Genomic DNA, 19,346 nt, shown 5'->3' with positions numbered 1-19,346 from the left:
ATAATCTATCTGCAATAGGCCCCTTTCCTCTGGCCAGCTTCCAGATCGCCCTCCTGATTTCCTGTGCTGTCAGGTTATGACAGAAGGCCAACTTGTCAGGTGAACTATCCCCACCCCATCCAAGAAACCCTATATATCAGCCTATGTAACATTGGTGTCCTTTCTGTATTGTGTAGCATAGTAGCCATAAACATCACAACTGATCTAATGGCGTGTGGACTTCCACTCTCTTGCTGTTATGAATAATGGTAACAGGGACTTCCTTTTTTCTTGGATAGAATCAGCTATGCCAAGAGCCTACAGGGTATGTCACCCTCATCGTGTTTCTTAGCCAGATATGCTTTATAATTTAGACTTCATGCATGCTCTAAGACATGAGCATATGATTTATTTTCTTCTCTCTGACCTTCAACTGCCAGCTGATCATGGTGAATGGACAATTCAAAACTTCTCATCTCTACATCCAGCTGTATTGAGCCCCATGGCCCTCTCTCTCTTGCTGACTCTCTCTCTCTCTCATATGAGTCTTACTTACACTCCTATTACTGCACCTCTCCTGCCATATTTTTCATTTTACTGCTTTTTTCTGTACAGCAACATTACTTTAACTTTCCATTGAAAAAATAGAGAAACATCGCCTTGAAAAATGCACTCTACTTTTCTTTTGCCTACTGTTCACATGACACTGATCTTGAAAGAAGATTGTTAAATGTGCATGCCTTACTTATAAAGACAAACTATAACCCAATAGTCCAGATATTTAATTGTAACCGTTACAATACTGAGTACTTCGATCGACAAAATGAAATGTGAATGCTCCCTGCCTGTGGATTGGCAATACTTTTACAGACTTAAAACAGTGATATGTCATGTGTTGATATTTTCTAAATAGTGTGTTCTCCCTAAAACACTTTTCAGTAGTAAAAAGAACAAGCATTGGCATAGCCAATAGGTCTCGCCTTTGGGACCTTATAAGTGTTTAGCCATGTAACAGTTGATGTTGTTGTACCAAGGATATTGTGCTGCATAACTAATACTTATAAGGTCCCAAAAGCGAGACCTATTGGCTATGCCAATGCTTGTTCTGGTTTGGGGTCCAGGCGGTGGAGTCTCTCCTCTTCCTTGGAGGGATGCGAAGGTGGGTAAAAGGTGGGCAGAGTAATGGACTGTCCCACATGAAAGGGCGTGACCACTTTAGGAAGGAACAAAGCATTTGTTTGAACCACCACTTTATCTGGATGGACAGACAGATAGGGAGGCTTGGAAGACAGAACCTGTAGCTCACAAACTCTGTGAGCAGAGGTGATGGCAATGAGGAAAGCAGCCTTAAAGATTAGAAGCCTGAGAGGGCAATTATGAAGAGGCGTGAAGGGAGCACACATAAGAAAAGTCAAAATCAAATTTAAAACCCATTGGCACATTATGAAAGGAGACGGAGGAAACAAGTTAGTAAGGCCCTTAAGAAAACTATGGACAATGGGAGATTTGAACAAACAGGGCTGATATGGAAGTCTCAGAAAGACAGACATAGCTGAAAGACAACCCTTAACCCCTTCAGCGCGGCGCGGATTACCGCGCTGTGCTGAAGGTTCCGTGCGCGGGCGGGGCCATGACGGAGCGGTTCCGTCATGCGCACAGCACGACCGACGCGCATGACGGAACTGCTCCGTCATACGCATCGAAGGGGTTAAGGGTGCCCAAAGCATAGCCCTGCTGGGCCAAAGAAAGTATGTACAACAGAACCTTTGAAAGAGGGTCAGAAAGGGGATCAACAAGCTTTGCTGTGCACAATACCGCAAATTAGTTCCATCTACAGGTTTTACTGTTTTAGTGGAGAGATGCCTGGCTGCCAAGATGACATCAAAGACTTCGGGTGGAATGTCGAAAGCTGTCAACTGCCGCCATTCAATCTCCAAGCAAGGAGGTGGAGACTGGACAGGTTCAGGTGAAGAACCGTCCCCTGCTGCTGCGACAGAAGATTCTCTCGAAGGGGCAGTCTGATCGGAGGATTGATGGCCATGCTCCGAAGGTCAGAATACCAGACTCTTGATGCCTAATCCAGAGCTACAAGAATGAATTCAGCCCAGTCGTGCTTGATCTTCCTGAGCACTCTGGTCAGAATTGGTATAGGTGTAGAGGAAGCCGAAACTCCACAGGTGACGAAAAGTGACGCCAAGCGAGTGCCGCCTTAGAAACTCCCACGCGTAATACTGCTGACATTGCGCATTCTCTTTGGAGGCAAACAGATCTAACCAAGGCTCTCCCTACTGCTGAAATAGACCTTGAGCCATCTACGGATGGAAACGCCATTAGTGATTGACCTCGCACCGACTGCTGAGTTTGTCCACTCTGGTGTTCGGAGAACCCTCCAGGTGGTGAACCACCATGGATATGCCCTGATGTTCCAGCCATGTCCAGAGGTAGAGAGCCTCCTGACAAAGGGTCCTTGACCACACCCCGCCCTGTTTGTTGCAGTACCTCAAGGCGGTGGTGTTGTCCGTGAACACCTGCGCCACTTTCCCTTTGAGAATGGGAAGGAAAGCCTTCAGTGTCAGTCTCATCGCCCAGAACTCCAAAAGGTTGCTATGGAGACTGGACTCCATTGGAGACAAGACGCCTCTGATCTCTGCCTCTCCCAGGTGGCCGCCCCATCCCAGTAGTGACGCATCCATCACCACTATCAGATCTGGCTGGGGAAGGGAGAGGGATCTGCCTCTGACCCAATCTTAGTTTGTTAGCCACCACTGCAGTTGGTGCACACTTCCCTCCAAGATCTGGCCGTAGTTGGACAGATTCCCCTGGTGTTGCGCCCACTAGAACTTCAGGTCCCACTGCAGAGCCTGCATATGCCATCTGGCATGATTCACCAGCAGGATACAGGAGGCCATGAGGCCCAGCAGCCTCAGAGTCATTCTCACTGAAATCCATGACAGAGGCTGAAACATCGGTATCATAGCCAATATCCCAGACTCGCTGCTCTGGAGGATAGGCCCAAACCTGCACTGTGTCAAGAATCGCTCTGATGAAAGGGAGCGTTTGAGAGGGAGTCAGGTGTGACTTTGGCACGTTGATACTGAACCCCAGTGAGTGCAAGAGGTCCACTACAGTTTGTAGGTGAGAGACAACAGCCTTGGGCGAGCCCTCCTTCAATAATCAGTCGTCGAGATAGGGGAAAACTGGTACCCCTGATCTGTGCAGATGAGCTGCGACCACCGCCATCACTTTTGTGAACACTCGAAGGGCACTGGTGAGGCCAAAGGGGAGTACGGTGAATTTAAAGTGCTTGTGGACCACCGTAAGTAATGTCTGAAGGCAGGCAGAACGGGGATATGGAAATAAGCGCCCTGCAAGTCCAATGCTACCATCCAGTAGTCTCCCGGGTCGAGGGCAGAAAAGACCAAGGCCAGAGTGAACATTTTGAACCTCTCCTTCCGAAGGAAGAAGCTGAGGGTCCAAAAGTCTAGGACAGGAAGCCGGCCTTTGCCCTTTTTGGGCACCAGAAAGTAACGGGAATGACTACCACGTCCTTCTTCTGGCACAGGGACCCTCTCTATGGCTCCCTTGGCCAAGAGAGATGTAGCTTCCTTGCGGAGAAGCGCCAAATGCTCCGAAATATGATCGTAGGCGGGTGTCATGGGGGGGGGGGGGGTAGTCTCGAAGGGGAGGGAGTAGTCCCTTTGGACTATCTGCAGAACCCACCTGTCCGACGTGATGGACTGCCAGCGGAGGAGGTGATGGCGAATCCTGCCTCCCACTGGCTGATGATGGGCCTGATACGTCAGACTAGGATGGTTTGGAGGCAGTGGCAAATGGGGGGAAGGGTGTACTGGCCTGCCCGCTGGCTCACTGACCCACGAGGACGCTGTGTCCCACGTCTGTGGCCACGCAGAGGCTGGACAGCTTGCATGATTCGGTGGACGGCCTGGACAGGACGTGGCTGGCCGCCCCTTCTGTAGCCACGAAAGGGACAAAAGTCAGACTGAGGGAGACAGATGGTAGCTGTGAGGCTCAAGGATCTGGCCGTTACTGGAGATTCCTTGAAGCGCTCAAGCGCCTGGTCTGCCTTCTCACCAAAAAGACGAGTGCCATCAAAGGGTATGTCCATCAGAATAGATTGAAAAGCCAGAAGTCCTCAACCAGGCGTAGCGTCGTAATTCTACCAACGAGGCAACCGTTCTGCCCGGTGAGTCGGTGGTGTTCAGTCCACAACGAATGGTAAATTTTACAGTGTCTCTCCCGTTAGCAACTGCCTGGGAGAGAACGGCCCGGGCCTCCTCCGAGCCCGGAGGCAGCACCTGTGCAACTGTATTCCAGATGGTATGGGAGTATCGGCCCAAGAGGCAAGCGGTATTCACCAACAGCAATGTCAAACTGGAGGAAGAAAACAATCTTCCCAAGATGGTCCAGCTGCTTGGAATCCCTATTGGGGGTGCAGAAGGGAATGCACATTTGGAAGATGAGGCTTGGACAACGCTCTCAGAGGAAGGATGATGTACAAGGAACGCTGGGTCACCTGGAGTGGGGCGATGGCGGCGGGAGATTTTCCTGTCCACTTGAGCTCCTGTGCTGGGCTTGGACCAAGCTCCCAGAAGGACATCAGTGAGGGCTTCATTAAAGGGCAAAAGCGGTTTGGAGATAGAAGCCGCAGACTGAAGCACCTCTGTCAGGAGTTTAGTCCTGACTGCCACTGAAGGAAGCTCAAGGCCAAGGACCTCAGCTGCCTGTCTCATCACCACTGCATTGTCAGCCCCCTCCTCTGTAGCCAGGGTAGGGGGAGAAAGCAAGCCACTGTAAGGGGAAGTGTCCAACCCACTCGCCTCACCCAGGTCCATCTGCCAGTCAATGAGCAAGCGGGTCTGTTAAAGGGTCAAACTTCCCCTCCCAGTCCTCTTCACCACCTCCTGGCTCAAAATCAACACCAGGGAGGAACACAAGGACAAAAGTCCCTTCCGGCTTCGGAACCGACGTTCATAGTCGCTGGTCCGGCTCCAAGCCGGGGATGAGGATGGGGGTTGACATTGACCGGGGACATGGTCGGCGTCGGGAGCGTCGCCGCTGGGACTGACATCGGAAAAGGTCGAGTTGGAACAACCAACATCGGTCTGGATTCGATAATGGATCTACAGGGGCCCTCCAGAGCAGAGGCCGAAGCCGCTGGCATTGAAGGCTTGGGGACCCCCATAGACTCCACGGGGCCTGATGGCGAACCAGTGGAGCTGGGCTGCCCAAAGATGAGGTGCAAGGCCTCATAAAACATTTGTAGATGGGCAGGAGACGCTCTGGCTCCGGGAAAACAGGAGAGGTTCAGAGTTGTCTCAGAAAGAGATTCCGGGGACTAGGCGATAATGCTCTGTGTCCCACGCCGTGTAAGCAGATGGGACGGTGTGAAGTCGAAGAACACCTATGCTTTTAAACTTCTTCTTGTGCTTACCTGAGTGTACCAATGATTTTGAATGGGACGAGAGGTGCGGGCTCTGCGACAGTACACCAGACCGTACTCTTGATCGAGAACGGGAACGACGTGGAGTCGAGCGCCAGGCCTCCAACAGCTTTCGGGACCGCTCCCGCAAAGCCTTCAGATTCATGGCCAGCTACTCGGAACATGACTTTGAATCATGGTCGCGCTCCAAGCATCAGAGACACACAGGGTGCGGATCCGTAATGGACATAATTTGATGACAGGATCCGCAGGGCTTGAATCCAGTCCTATGTTGGGACATTTTGATGAGACCTGGAGTCCAAGAATCAGAAAAAATCTCGACAAGTCAAAAAAAGGTAGGGCAAAAAACAGCTAAGTGGTAGCCCTCTCTGGATCTGCGCTTAGGCTGGCGTGGATAAAAAAGAAAACTGACAGCGTACCCCTGCAGCGTCTATGTAGGTCCCGGTACATCATTCCGGCGTGCACAACATCAACGACGGACGCGGAGCCGACTCACGCCGCATACAGACACGAAGGGGTACTGCTAATGACAAACCTACGGATCCAGACTAACGCCTGGGGGAGATTCTAAGGTAAGGAATCTACAACTAGAAGTCTTTGTCAGATTGGAGCTTTAGAATGCACTTCCACTGGAGGAAATCGGAGAGAGCAATTACTTCATTTTAGAATGCTCTCTTTTAAAACTGATACTGACACCAAAACTTGGGTTTTTCTTTTTGTTTTTATCATTCTTGTGTTCGAAAACAAATGAGCACTTATCAGTCACCTATTTCTGTAGCACCATTTCACTATGTACACTTAATTTAAGTATGGCTACATAAATATTCTTTGACTTGTGTTTTAGTTATGCAAAATTCCTCATCTCTGAATGTATAACTCAGTGCTGATGTTTCCTTATGATGTTCGCCCCGACGTCCTCCGCGGGCATGACGTCAGCGAGGTCACATAAGCCCCACCCCGGCGCACTGACGTCAGTTTGCTTCGGAGAACTCTTCCCTGCCACAACGTGGAGCCATCACAAAAGAACTGAGGGGAGCATGGGAACAGTGTGCGAAAAAACCAGAGAAACAAAAAGAGAGAGTCAAAAGGTGAGGAACAGCATCAATTGGCACCGAGGCGCCAGGAGGCTACAACAGTAAACCCAAAGGAGGGAAAGAGCAGAGCACCTCTGAGGGACAACTGTGCAAGCCAAGGTGATAGCCAGGCTGGAGGCACAAGCATGGGAAAGCGCCGTAAGAGAGTCTGCAACCACAGACCACACAGCAAAGGGTCACAAGCCCGGAACAGAGGAGCAACAGCAATCCACCCCCAGACTACACAGTCAAGGAGGTCCATAGCCCCTGAAAGGAGCAGGAGGCCAAGGACAGGCAAAAGAACCCCCAACGTAGAAGACCGCAAGGGGACCAGAAAGTGTAACAACAAAGGGAAAAGGAGCAAACGCAAGCCCCTACACTGGAGAGAAACCAGCTGGAGGGAAGCCCGACAGCATCAAGATGAAAAGGACCCCCACAGAAGACAAGCCACCCAGAGGGAGGCGAGCGCAGAAAACCAAGATGAGTGTCCTTGCAGAACGGGGAGGAAGGGCGGGTCGTGAAGGAATCTGCGGCTAGAATCGTCTCTACCAGATACATCGTTACCAAAGGTAAGTAACTTGTACATCTGATAGAGACTACTAGCCGCAGATTCCTTAACGTAGAATAGATATCCTAGCCATACCCAGAAGGGAGGAGGGCCTGCGAGAGAGCCTTCCCACCAGGAGAGACCCAGGGCCCCAGCAGGGGACATGTCACAAGGACAAGAAGGAAAAAGGCCAGGATAACCTAAGCCCAACCTAGGGAGAGCGCCCAACACCCCGCAGGGGCAGACAGTGTCCTAAAAGCTTCAAGGGACACCTCGAACCCAGTGAGAAGAGGTAGAACCAGAAGCAGGGTCCACCGCAAGAAACATAAGCACAGAGATAAAAAAAGAGCTGAATACACCTTGGCCGCAAGCAGCGGGCAAGGCCGGAATGGCTCCACCGCCAACAGCACAGGTGGAAAAAGAAAGGCACCGTTGTGCAAAGCCCCAGCGGAACCAGAGGTAGGGGTGCAAGGGAACACATCAAAGATCACAACAGTGGAGTAGAACAAGCAGGCCTGCACGGGCATGCACCTCCAGCAGCAGGCAACACCACGGAACAGCGCACCCAGGACAAGGCAGAGGCCAGGGAAGCCCAGGACACACCCCAAGGGAGGGGCCGGGCCAGAAACACCCACACTGACCCAGGGAGAAGAGAGGAAGAGAGAGGAAGAGAGAGGAAGAGAGAGGAAGAGAGAGGAAGAGAGAGGAAGAGAGAGAGAGAGAGAGAGAGAGAGAGAGAGAGAGAGAGAAAGAGAGAGGAAGAGAGAGAGGAAGAGAGAGAGAGGAAGAGAGAGAGAGGAAGAGAGAGAGAGAGAGAGAGAGAGAGAGAGAGAGAGAGAGAGAGAGAGAGAGAGAGAGAGAGAGAGAGAGAGAGAGAGAGAGAGAGAGAGAGTGAGAGAGAGTGAGAGAAAACACAGAACACAGACGCCAAGGAAAGCCAAACCCTCTGGAGCAGCAGACAGAGGACCAAGCCGAAACACAGGGCAGAAGTGCGGAACCACAACAACACGATGACGCAGACAGCAGGCCAGACCGGCCTAGCGACGTAGCGAGAAGGACGGACCTAGCGCAAGCTGCTCCAAGACAATCTGCAAGAAGATCGCACCTGCAACACACCGTGACGCCACGGAGAGCAAGGAGCCCGAAAAGGATGACCACACCTCCCCAGCACATGACAGAGCTATGTAATAGCTACAAGTACCCCACATAGGGTAGGTGACGTCCCAAGAACCATGGGAACACCTCTTAGGAAAAAAATTCCGCCGCAGAGGAAAAACAGAAAGACCTGCAGAAAAAAAACCCTGCAAAAAAGGGCCGGACCAGCAGCCAACAGCACCAAAGGGCCAACGAAAGGACCCTAAAGGCACACCAACCACACAGAACACACAACCGGGGTTATTCGTTACTAGGCCCAAAGAAACAACACAGACCGATTGCCAGGTCACGGAGGGGGAGGAGGAGGAGAAGGACGAAGCCCCGCAAGAAACCTCTGAATGGCTGAATCCGCAGGGGAGTGGAACAAAAGAGTGCCATCAAAGGGAAGGTCAAGCAGCCGTTCTCTAACGTTCTCAGGGAAAACACTATCCCTCAGCCAAGCATGGTGACGAAGGGCCACTGAAGAAGCCATGGTGCAACCAAACACCTCCGAAACGTCCAGAGCCGAGCGAAGAATAAACGCCGCCAGCTCCCTGCCATCCAAGACATGATGCCGCAGATCAATGCAGGCACCCTCCTGGGAAGCGGAAGACAGAAGGGACTCCGCCGAATCCCATAAGCAAGAAGTGGCTCTGGCCAATACACAAAGCGTGTTAAGCGCCCGCAAGGCAGCACTGGAGGCGGCAAAGATGTTGCGCCCCCAGGAATCTAACCAGGCATCCCGTGATGGGGGAGACAACACCGATGGCAAGGAGGGAAAGGCGGTCTGCAAAAGAGGGCCCCTGGTAGAAGGGTGGAAGGAAAGACAGACAGGATCATGCGGAGCAGGACGGTGGCAGTGCAAAAGTGGCTGGGGCACCGGGTCCCCCATGGTAGAACGCCCCCAGGCCCCCAATAGAGAATTATGGAGCGAAGCCTCGAAGGGAAGAAGCAGCTCCCGTCCACCAGAGCCCTGATGGAGAACCTCCAGCAAATGATCCGCGGGGAAAAGGGCAGCCGGATCGCCCATGCGCAAGATTCCTGCAGCCGTGGAAACAGCCCGGGCGAAGGCAGCACTCGACTCCATAGGGCAACGCGGTGGGGAAAGCAATTCCTCCATGGGCGACGGCTGTAAGCTAAGGTGGCCGTCTCCCAGCCCAACCGGAGGAAGGAAAGGCCAAGCTGGGAATGGGGGAGGGTTCACCGACAAGTGGGGAACCTGAGGCACCTCCGGTGAAGACTGCGGGCGCGGTGACGGCGAAGAGCCGTCCTTGGTAGATGCCGGGGAAAAAGCCACGACGTGGCATCCCATCTCCGGAGAAGAGGAAACAAACAGTTGCCGAACCTCTGGAGAAGAGGGGGCGTCTGAAGACGAATCAAGGACCCGACGTCGGCACGGCGCCATAGAGTCCGCCACTGGCGTCAGTTCAGCGTTGACCAGCGCCGAAGGGGACGCCGAAACGACCTCTGCCACGACGCGTCGGGACACACGACGGGAGAATGGGGTGGGGTCGGAGCCGGGGCGGCCAAAAAACTGTGCCGAAAAGGCGTCGACTCGACCTCCGAAAAGGCAGCCGCCTGGGTGGAGAGACGAGGGGGGCCCAGGGACACGCCCCTAGCCAGCCCCTGTGGCGCCGCCAGGGCCAGCAGCCGCCGGTGCCTGAGCTGCGTCAGCTCGGCCTCGGACAAGGCCGCCGCCTGCCTAGAGGACTGAGAGGGACTCGAGGACGAGCCTAGAGCCCCGGCAACCTCCCCCGACACCACAGGGACCCCCGCGGGGGTTTGCGGCAAGGCAGAGGCGCCGTGATCTGAAGGAGAGAACCCCAGAGGGCCGCACCCCGACAGCACCACATCTCCAGAGCCTGGAGCCGAACCTGTCGGCGCCGGAGCCGCCGGCGACACCGCAGAAGTCCCCGCACATGGCAAGGGATCCGCAGACGTCCCAGGAAGAAGAGGAGAAGAAGGAAGAGCCAACGAGGCCTGCAAGGCCGCCACATAGGCCTCCATCTGGGCTCTGGTCACCCCTGCAACGGGGAACGGCGGGTAGGGTGGCGGCGCGCGGGGCCCCACAACCCACGGAGAACCCACACCCCCCATAGGCCGGGGACCGGGCCTCAGGGACAAACTGCTACACATACCAACAGGTGAGCGACGCCCTTGCGGCCTTGGAGAGGGACGATGTCGGAGACGGAAGCGGCGGTTCTCGAAGCCTTCCGCGGGGGACGGACGCGGCGCCGCCGCCGACCTGGACATGCAGGCCGAGAGGAGTTTCATCTGGCGCTCGCATCGGGACTTCGGCTTCATCTGCTGACAAGCCTCGCAGTCCGTGGAGTCGTGGTGCTCCCCCAAACACCACATACAGATGGGGTGAGGGTCCGTCGCCGACATCTGGTGCACGCAAGACGAGCACGTTTTGAAGCCCGAAGGCATTCGCACACTGTTCTCAAGAAAATGCTGTGTAAAAAGAAGACCTGAAAACAGGCCAGGAACACGATCCAGATCCGCATTGCACGCGGAAAAGAAGAAAACTGATGTCAGCGCGCCGGGGTGGGGCTTATGTGACCTCACTGACGATACGCCCGCGGAGGACATCGGGGCGGAGTCGCGAGGTACAGCCCCCCAGCGCGCAGAGATGCTGGGCAAGAAAGCTTTCCGGGTCCAGTCTCACGCCTGGGGATAATTCTACATTAAGGAATCTGCGACTAGTAGTCTCTATCAGATAAAACTATCAGAAACACATCACACAGTGAATGCAAGCCTCTGCTCATCCACGGGACAAATACAGGACATTAGTTTTTATTTTGTAAACATGATCTACCTATTCCCCATTTCCTGAAAATCGAGTACAGGATCCTTGGATTCAACTTCTACTTGTGTGACCAGTGCCATTGCCTGCCGAGACGGTCTTATTGAACATTCACAACGAACGTGTCCTATCAATACTAGTAATACTAATTCAGAATTGTGAGGGTTTGGGTGTATTATATGATATGGCTTGGGGCCTTACTGTGGAATAACTCGCAAAACCTGTCATGGGTCCAGTCAAGCGTGTTTGAACAACCTTAAGCTCAACCTTGGGTAGGGTAGCTATGGCTTTGAGCAGCAAGGCTTGAACAAATGAACTTCGTGTAAAGAATTTAACAGTACCAAATAACTAAATAAGAAAGCTACACAACATGAAAGAAATACAACACAAATTTATAAAAATAAATATTTTTATGAATTGGTAGAGTCCTTGATGAGCAAAATCCACTGGAGGGTTCCAGAGATGCAGATTTTTAAAGGTTGATCACTTATTAATTCAACCATAAATAAGCATTGGTCAACAAAAAGTTTGGAAACTTTTCAAAAGTTTGTAAACATTCGTTTGGCTAGTCCAGCCCGGCTTGGGCGATCAAATTTGACTGGATGATGGTCTGGGTGGTAGGGGGTGGGGGGAGGGGGTGGCAATGGAGTAGATTTGGAAAGTTACATGGCCACCAGAGCATTTTCCAGTCCAGTTCCAAACTTTATGGCGCAACCGCCATAGGCTTTAATAGAGTGGTCCTGATACTGCGGATCCAGGAGGAAAAGATGCTCAAAGATGCTCTGGTTACGCTGCGGTCAACAGCCTTTGTGGTGGTTCCACAGGTCATGTGGGGGCGACAGCTGCAGCTGGGTTACCGGTCTCCGTACACGACGGTTGGAGTGAAATCCTTTAGTGGAGGCTGTTGGAAGTCCAATCTTGACTCTGACAACACTCCCTGGTACAGCAGACTCGGGTGAAACTTTTGGCTTTCGAGGATCGGTCTCTTGGGGGTGCCCAGTGGCAGTTAGTGGCTATTCCTTCGAAATGGCTACCAACTCGCCACTTTGGGCTTCTTCAGCTATAATATAAAGGGTGCTGTTCCAGGGAGCCAGCCAACTGACTCTTAGAGTCACTGCTTTGGTCTGGGGCTAAGGCGTGACTCCCAACCACCACCCCCACCGCCCAAGTCAGGAGCCACAGGCACAGTCCTAACTTCACAAGCCCAAAAGTGCATCCGGTGCAGTCCAGCAGACAATGCAGCCTCTGTGTGAAGTCCAGGGGCAGCAGGGTAGTCTTTCTTCGGTCCTTGTTCCTATTTCGGCATGATCTCAGGTTCAGGTGCCAGGGGTACTATATTAAGCTCGGGAAAGAACCCAGAAGGGGACAAAGTGGTCACTAGCCAATGGGCTACCAGTTTCCCTCCCTCTTGGTGATGATCTTACGGCAATGTGTGGCATCTGGAAATCCCAGAGTGCACTATTCTGGCCACTCTCAAGATGTCTGAACCTTTCCACAACTGTGAAGAGCTTAGTAGCCCACCCTAGAAGTGTGGCTACCTGGGGGCTATACGGCCATGGGAAAATCGGTTTGTGCACTGGACTTCCCTCTCCCGCCCGGCCTCCAACCTGTCTACCTAAACAAAGGGCAGCCCCTCTGGAGTGTTATTGCTATTTGCCCACTAAAGGCGGCTTCGCCTTTGAAGCTCCCCTTTTGGGCTAGCACCCTGAGTGGCTTCCTGCAAGGTGGAGGTGAGACCTCCCCCTGCAGAGGGCTGTTATTACTGTCAAGCTTGGGAGTCACTCACACGACTCCCTAGGTGGGCAGAAAGTGGTCCATGGGCCAGTGCCCAGGTGAGGCTACTGGACCAGCTGGGTCACTGGGTGGCAATTTTCTGAAAGTTGCTTTACTTTAATTGTTACATTAAATTCGACCTGGGCATCAGGTCCGTTTAATGCCACGATTAATTTGATACATTACAGTACCCAGTTAGGTAGTCCTAATCAGAAGTTAGCCAAGCTGGGTTGACAGCCTGTAGCCCTGTATTAGCCAATGGGGATACTAACTTTCCCACAGCAAAACGACAATTTAATGGGTTTTACTGCAAGGAGAAATATAAACATACATATCCCACTTAATAATATACAGCTCCCTGCCTTTGGGCTCTCTAGGCCTTCCTTAGGGGAGAATTACATTTACTGTAAAGGGAAAGGGCGGTTTTGCCATTAATGGTAATGGCAAATTCGAATTGGCAGCATGCCCATTGCCCTTCCAGTCTGCAGTGGCAGGCTGGGAACCATTTTGTACTTTGCCACACATAAGTTGCACAATCACTGCTGCAGCCCAGGGTGGACACTCTCCCTTACAAGTCCTTGGTACCCTGGGTACCATATAGTAGGGACTTGCCAACTGGGGATAGCCAATTCGACCTGTACTTTGTAATGGGTAAGAACATTGGCACTGAGGCCTGGTTAGCAGGCCTCAGTGCACTCTCTGAGTCGAACAAAACAGCAGCAAGCAGCCCGAATGGGGGCAACAACTGGGGGCGGGGGGGACTGCATAAAGCCTGTTCCTTACAAGAATAGACTACTTCAAATTCCACATTGCAAGCTGCAGAGGGGTGGCAGATCTGGCTCATCCCTATTTAAGTAAGACATTATTATAATGTTGTCCGTTATTATCTTAATGTATATAGTGAGAGAAGCAAATGCCTTCCCTGCCTGCAAGACCAAAGATAATTACAAAATGTTCCCACTGTTTCTCTTAAGAACCGGTCATGATCAAACTCTGCAGGGAGAATGGGCAGGGCAGTAATGAAAATGGCCCCTCAGAAGATTGTGGTATTGACTGAAGCAATGGGTAAATAAAAAAAAATCTCTATTTAGTGCCAGTGAAAGTTATGCAAACTATGAATGTCCATCATGCTACCTTTTTTTTTTTAAAGGAGCAACATGAGCAACAGCAAACAAGGGCAAAACGCCTACAATAATCAGATACAAACTTCCATGAAGGAGGTATTATTAAAAAAGGAAGATATTTCTTTCTGGAGCTGCACCATATCAAAACAAAAAGTGCTAAGAATATCCTCTATACTATGGTTATTCTATGACGTAATATGTATTCATGCTACAGGGGAAGTGCTGACTGTCACCTTTGTTGCAGTGAATGACTGTGTAGATTTTCTGTATTCCTCAGTACTTCCACTGTGGCCCTCATGGCTTGGGCTTGATGTTTTTATTGTTTGTGTTGATATACAATGGACTCAATAAAATGTGTTATTTAAAAAAAAAGAAGATCCCCTATAAACTGGAGCCCTGGTAGGTATGTGAGCAAGCTTTTATGGCTCACTAAGAACTCCAGAAGCGTGTTCACCAGATCTGGGCATGAGTACATTCTCTCGCGGCAATAATAAGCAATCATCATATAGCATTTCGGTCAATACTCTTGAAGTCAAAAGGCTGACAGTTGTGCTAATGTTGAACATCAGTCATAAAGCTATAAACACTCCTGCAAATGATATTCCATATATTAAGGAGATGTATCTCAGTCAACGCCGTCTGCTCCTCTGTAACGTGACCAACCAAAGTGAGCTTTAGAATTTTTGCAGTTTTGGTCATTCTGCTGGGCGACGTGTTTTCAAACACAAACACATGAATACAATATTTTAAAGTATCTTTGATCCTCCCCTCATATTCCTACTCTCAAGAGGCCATGGAAATGCTTGTTCAGTCTTGCTGAATGTGGTGGGTATCAATCGTTTTAAATGCAAAAATGTGTTACAGTACGCTTTGGCTGGAGAACGCCCACGCCCTATAAAGAGTGGTTCATGAAGTTAATCCTTTATTTAATATTATACCAGTTGACGTTCTTGAAAAACACGGAACTCTCAATAACCTCCTCAACATTTTCATGCAGGAGATCTCTCAGATGACCCTTCTCAAGTGGTCTCTGCATCCAACACACACAGGCCGAGAGTTAACAACCTGAGGTCTCTGTGTCAGTCGGTGCCTTTCCTTCGTCTGATTAGTTGAAGAGATGCCGGTCTCAAGCACACCCTCTCTCCTGCTTCAAGAGAAAAAGTAGTGCTTACTTTAAGACCACTGCTCTGGCTTCTACTTCAAGGCTGGTTCTCGAAGCTTGCATTTAAACCAGTCTACTTTCCCTTCCACACCTAACAACACATGTTAATAGTTTACATTACATTTAGAGGTCCCTTGTCAAATGTATTGACTCAGGATAAGATGCTGTATACACTGCTAAACATATTTTTGCTCGCAGATTTCATTTATCATCTATAAATTAAGACTCGAATCATAAATTTGTCAAGAATACATTTCTAGTCCCCTTTTTTTATTTGATCTATCTAGGGATTTGTAAAACTCTGCTAACTATACTGCAGTGACTTCAGACGTTTTGGGCCTTGGTACATAGACTAGGTGTAGCAACCTACAACACAGAAAGAACTTTGCGGAACACTCTTGTGGAGAACGTGTTGCACATCCAGCAGCAATGTACAGCTTCTAAAGATTACCCATGTGATGCTATATCCTCAACATGAGGACAAAGCCTTGAAAAGAAGAGCCCTGAGCGGAGAGTAGACATGGCAAAACCATTCTTAGGCATCTGATCAATTTGTGTTAGAGCAGGCCCTTGGTAACATAGGCCATGTCCACTATAAAGGGTTCTTAGTGATAATGTTCAGACCACAGTTACAGTACATACACCCCGACCCCATACAAACCTTTTTCATCCTACTTAAGACATTGGTATGAGGCGGTAAGAGTACACATGCACATCTACAATTTGCGTACATTTCATTTTCAATGGAGACACCTGTTTATTTTTGTGAATCCCGAAAAATCTCAAAATTTGCACATGCTATAGGAGGAAACCTACGAGGCTATATTTTTTTTAAAGCCTTTGTTAATTTACTTCTCTGGCAGACTCTGAAATCCACGGTTAGAGCAGTTCTGCAGTGGTGAGAAGAATGAATAAATACATCCATTTTTAAAGCTGAGCCTTTGGTACATCTAGCAGTTAACAATTTTAAGTACTATAAATGGTGGATGACCACATGGTATCAGTGGGGTTAGACTTTCATTTCCTCATAAAACTTCATGCATCAATTCAAGCAAGGCGAATCAAACACATTGCTTCTGCAATTTTCTTTTTCTTTTTACCTTATCTTTAAACTCTCCATTAAAACCAAACTTGTTTTCCGGATTTCCATTTGGGACTTTGTATAATTTTAGCCAGTTAACCGTGGCTTCGAGGTAACCCGGTTTATACTTCCTGACATCATCAATATCTGAAAAAAAATAGTAAGTTATATAACAAGCATCTAGAAAATATTTTGCACAATATAATATCTGAGAAACGTAACTATTTTATGCCTATCACCTGCGGTACACGAGAGGGAGGACAGCCTGCTTTACCCAGTATGGTCTAGCTAGCAGTAGGTGGCAATCCCTTCCCACTCACTTCCCCTCGGTTTATCCTTCACACACATGTGCCGCAGGCATGGGGCAGGGGATAATGCTTTGTGGTAACTCTACCAGGGGCCATTTCCCTTTGCTGGGCCTGCAACAAATGCAGGAAACAGCAGGAGAGATAATAGACAGACTTATCAAAAAGAAAACAGCACAGGACAGCAGACAACATTAAATAGACGGACAAGAAGGTCTCTGCGGATAGCTTTAGTTAACTAAAAAGCAAAAACACAGCACTATGCTCAAAGCTACTTAACACGGAGTGTTGATGTATGAGAGAATGCATAATTTTTTCAGTCTCGTCTCATAACCCAAATTCAGTTTTTTTATTTTATTTCGGAGAGTGTTGACAAAGACAATTAATTCTACCAACGCGAAGAGCTTTTTTACCCTAACTGCAAAACCTGACACCTTGTACATCGAATAACAAGGTTTTTATCCCATTTAATTATCAAAAGATTACAAGCACATCTTCAACAGCATTACACAATTTTTGACAAGTACATTTTAATCACATCGAGAAAAGTATCGATCAGTAAAACATGAATGATGTTTTTATAGTCCTATGGGTAGGTGAGATTGATATGGGGGCGGTGTGACAACACTGAGAATGAATTTACATTATTTCTTTCCCCAGTCTCCTCAATACAAATACCTGCGTATAGATAGGAGATTTAAAAAAAATCCATACTCTCACTGAGACAAAGACGTATTTTAGACCATATACTTGACATACTCAAAGTAATGAAGGACTGCCTGTACTTTCAAGGTGGAGGCTGAGACACCCAGGTCGAAAGAAAGATGGTATCTTCAAAGCATGAGATTTTCTTGTCTATCAGTCGTGAGTAGTAGTGAAAGAGGAAGATTATGCCTTGTTTGAGGAAGGCTTGTGGGCCCTCTAAACATTGCTATTTCTTTTGTACAATATGAAGTACTGAGGTAATCTGCAGTGAGATGCATTTGTGAAAAAGCCGAAGTAGGGGGTGGAAGGCTCTTGTTTTCCACATGCAAGGATTTCTACCTTTAGATGAAACTGAGTGTGCAAAGCTAAGTGTGTGGTAAGTACTCTGCGTTTCAGCGCTTAGAAAGAGAAAAGCAACTGAAGGAACACACAGGGGGTCACTCTCACTTCCTGGTAGAGAAACTACTGTCATGTGATATTGTTTCCAAAGGCTTTCGCTCACGTGCACAGTGGAATCAAAATTTGAGAATTCACTATGGGAGCACGTGTGCCTTAATTAAAAAGGTTGTAAAGTGAAGAGAGCCATTCTGGTTCAAAGGTCAGGGGCAGGGCCGGCTTTAGTGCTGGTGGCGCCCTGTGCGACAATGTTTGTTGGCGCCCACCCCCAATGACCACCTCCACCACGGATTCTCTCACTAGCACCCTTTAACAGTGACCAAGTCACCATAACCACACTCTCTCAGATGCATTGAATTAGTTATATAGCGCCACTCATACCAGTGTAGGGTGTCCGAGCACTTTGCATCACACACACATTACACAGAGACAATCAATCATACGAGTGTAAATCAGTGTATAGGAAATGTTACTTAAGCCAAAGGACTGAAAGTGTAGAAGTCACATGTCACCCATACTGGTAGGCAGTATAGTTTAAGAGTGCTTGGTGTGGAGAAATACAAACGCAGAGTCGAAAAAGAAACAGCATAGTTGGGAGTTTTCTTTAATAATAAGAATCGATTTCTAGCCAAATTAACCCTTCTTGTAACATTAATCAATGTTCTAATAATATATACTTTGCAGTGTGTATGCAGTTCTAGGATGGAAGTTAATAACTCACTGTTGTATATTAGGACTTTAAGTTATAAATTGCAAGTAACAAAAGGATGTCTCTTTTGAAAGCAGTAATCTGCTGACCTGTTTACATCAAACGTACTCTGTAATCTACTTGATACAAGTTCTTTGCAGCAGGCATATTAACCCTCTGCACTAACTTGACCTAAGTCAAAACCTCAACTATACAAAAAGCTGATCTCTCTCCAGGAAGATAATTAATCACACGTGTTTTCTTGACATTTATGTGATGCCTGGTAATTGCAGGCGGAAAGAAACGCTGCAGCAGGTGCTTCAAAAGCATAATAAACTTTCAAACACGGCACCCCCAGGAAGCCAGCACCTGGTGCGGTGGCACCGGTCGCACCGCTCTAAAGCCGGCCCTGCTCAGTGGTTCTTCTGGTACTGGGACAATGATCGAGTTGGAATATTCGCGGCCGTAAGCACAGAGTGGCAGGAGCAAATCCAGTTTTTAATATACACGAAGTGCTCACTCACAGCAATGAACGCCTAGCCCAGCTCACTCTTAGCACCTGTGGGGTTAATTGCAAACTGAAGCAATATGTTGAAAAAAAAATAGTTACAACAGTATGAAAACGTCTGCTTCACAGTGTATCTTTATCTGCGACCCTCATAACCCATCTATAAGGCGTATAGCGACCCCAGCTGGCTGTGCCAGTAGTGACATTCTGCACTTTTGTCTGAAACAAAGCAAAGGAGTAACCCCGTAGATAATAAGATATCAAACGAGACGAGTAAGTACTTAAGGGTAAAAAAAGGAAAAAAGATTCCTTTTTAAAAGACCCCTCACTCACCAACCTAGTTGGTGACATGCTTCATCATAGGGGTCCCATCCAAGTGGCCGAATGCCACACGGGTGTGCTTCTACACCTGATTACAGTGGATCAGGATAGGATTGTCGGCTGTTGTGGTGCAAGTGAGTGAGATTAAAAGTTGTCTTTATTTAACTCCCTAAAAGAGTTTAATATGGAGTAATAAAACAATGGTTAAAACACAAAAGTGAGACACCAAATTTAGGTTAAATTGGCCTGCGGTGTCTGTGTTTTAAAGAAAGTGATAGTCTAC

The 19,346-nt window shown here is 49.0% G+C and overlaps 1 protein-coding gene across 1 annotated transcript in view; it reads right to left on the bottom strand.

The window, feature by feature from the left end:
- PPA2 (inorganic pyrophosphatase 2) overlaps positions 1 to 19,346 on the bottom strand; it is a 360,440-nt gene that overhangs the window by 100,158 nt on the left and 240,936 nt on the right. Inside the window, exon 8 of the mRNA XM_085641413.1 lies at positions 16,160 to 16,287. Within this exon, the coding sequence (XP_085497539.1) occupies positions 16,160 to 16,287 (128 nt within the window). The remainder of the gene's footprint in view (positions 1 to 16,159; positions 16,288 to 19,346) is intronic.

This window comes from Triturus cristatus, chromosome 2_2 (genome assembly GCF_964204655.1).
Source record: "Triturus cristatus chromosome 2_2, aTriCri1.1, whole genome shotgun sequence".
In the NCBI taxonomy this organism is placed as follows: domain Eukaryota; kingdom Metazoa; phylum Chordata; class Amphibia; order Caudata; family Salamandridae; genus Triturus; species Triturus cristatus.
Note: the sequence above shows the minus strand (reverse complement) of the source record. Positions and strands in the feature narration are given on the sequence as shown.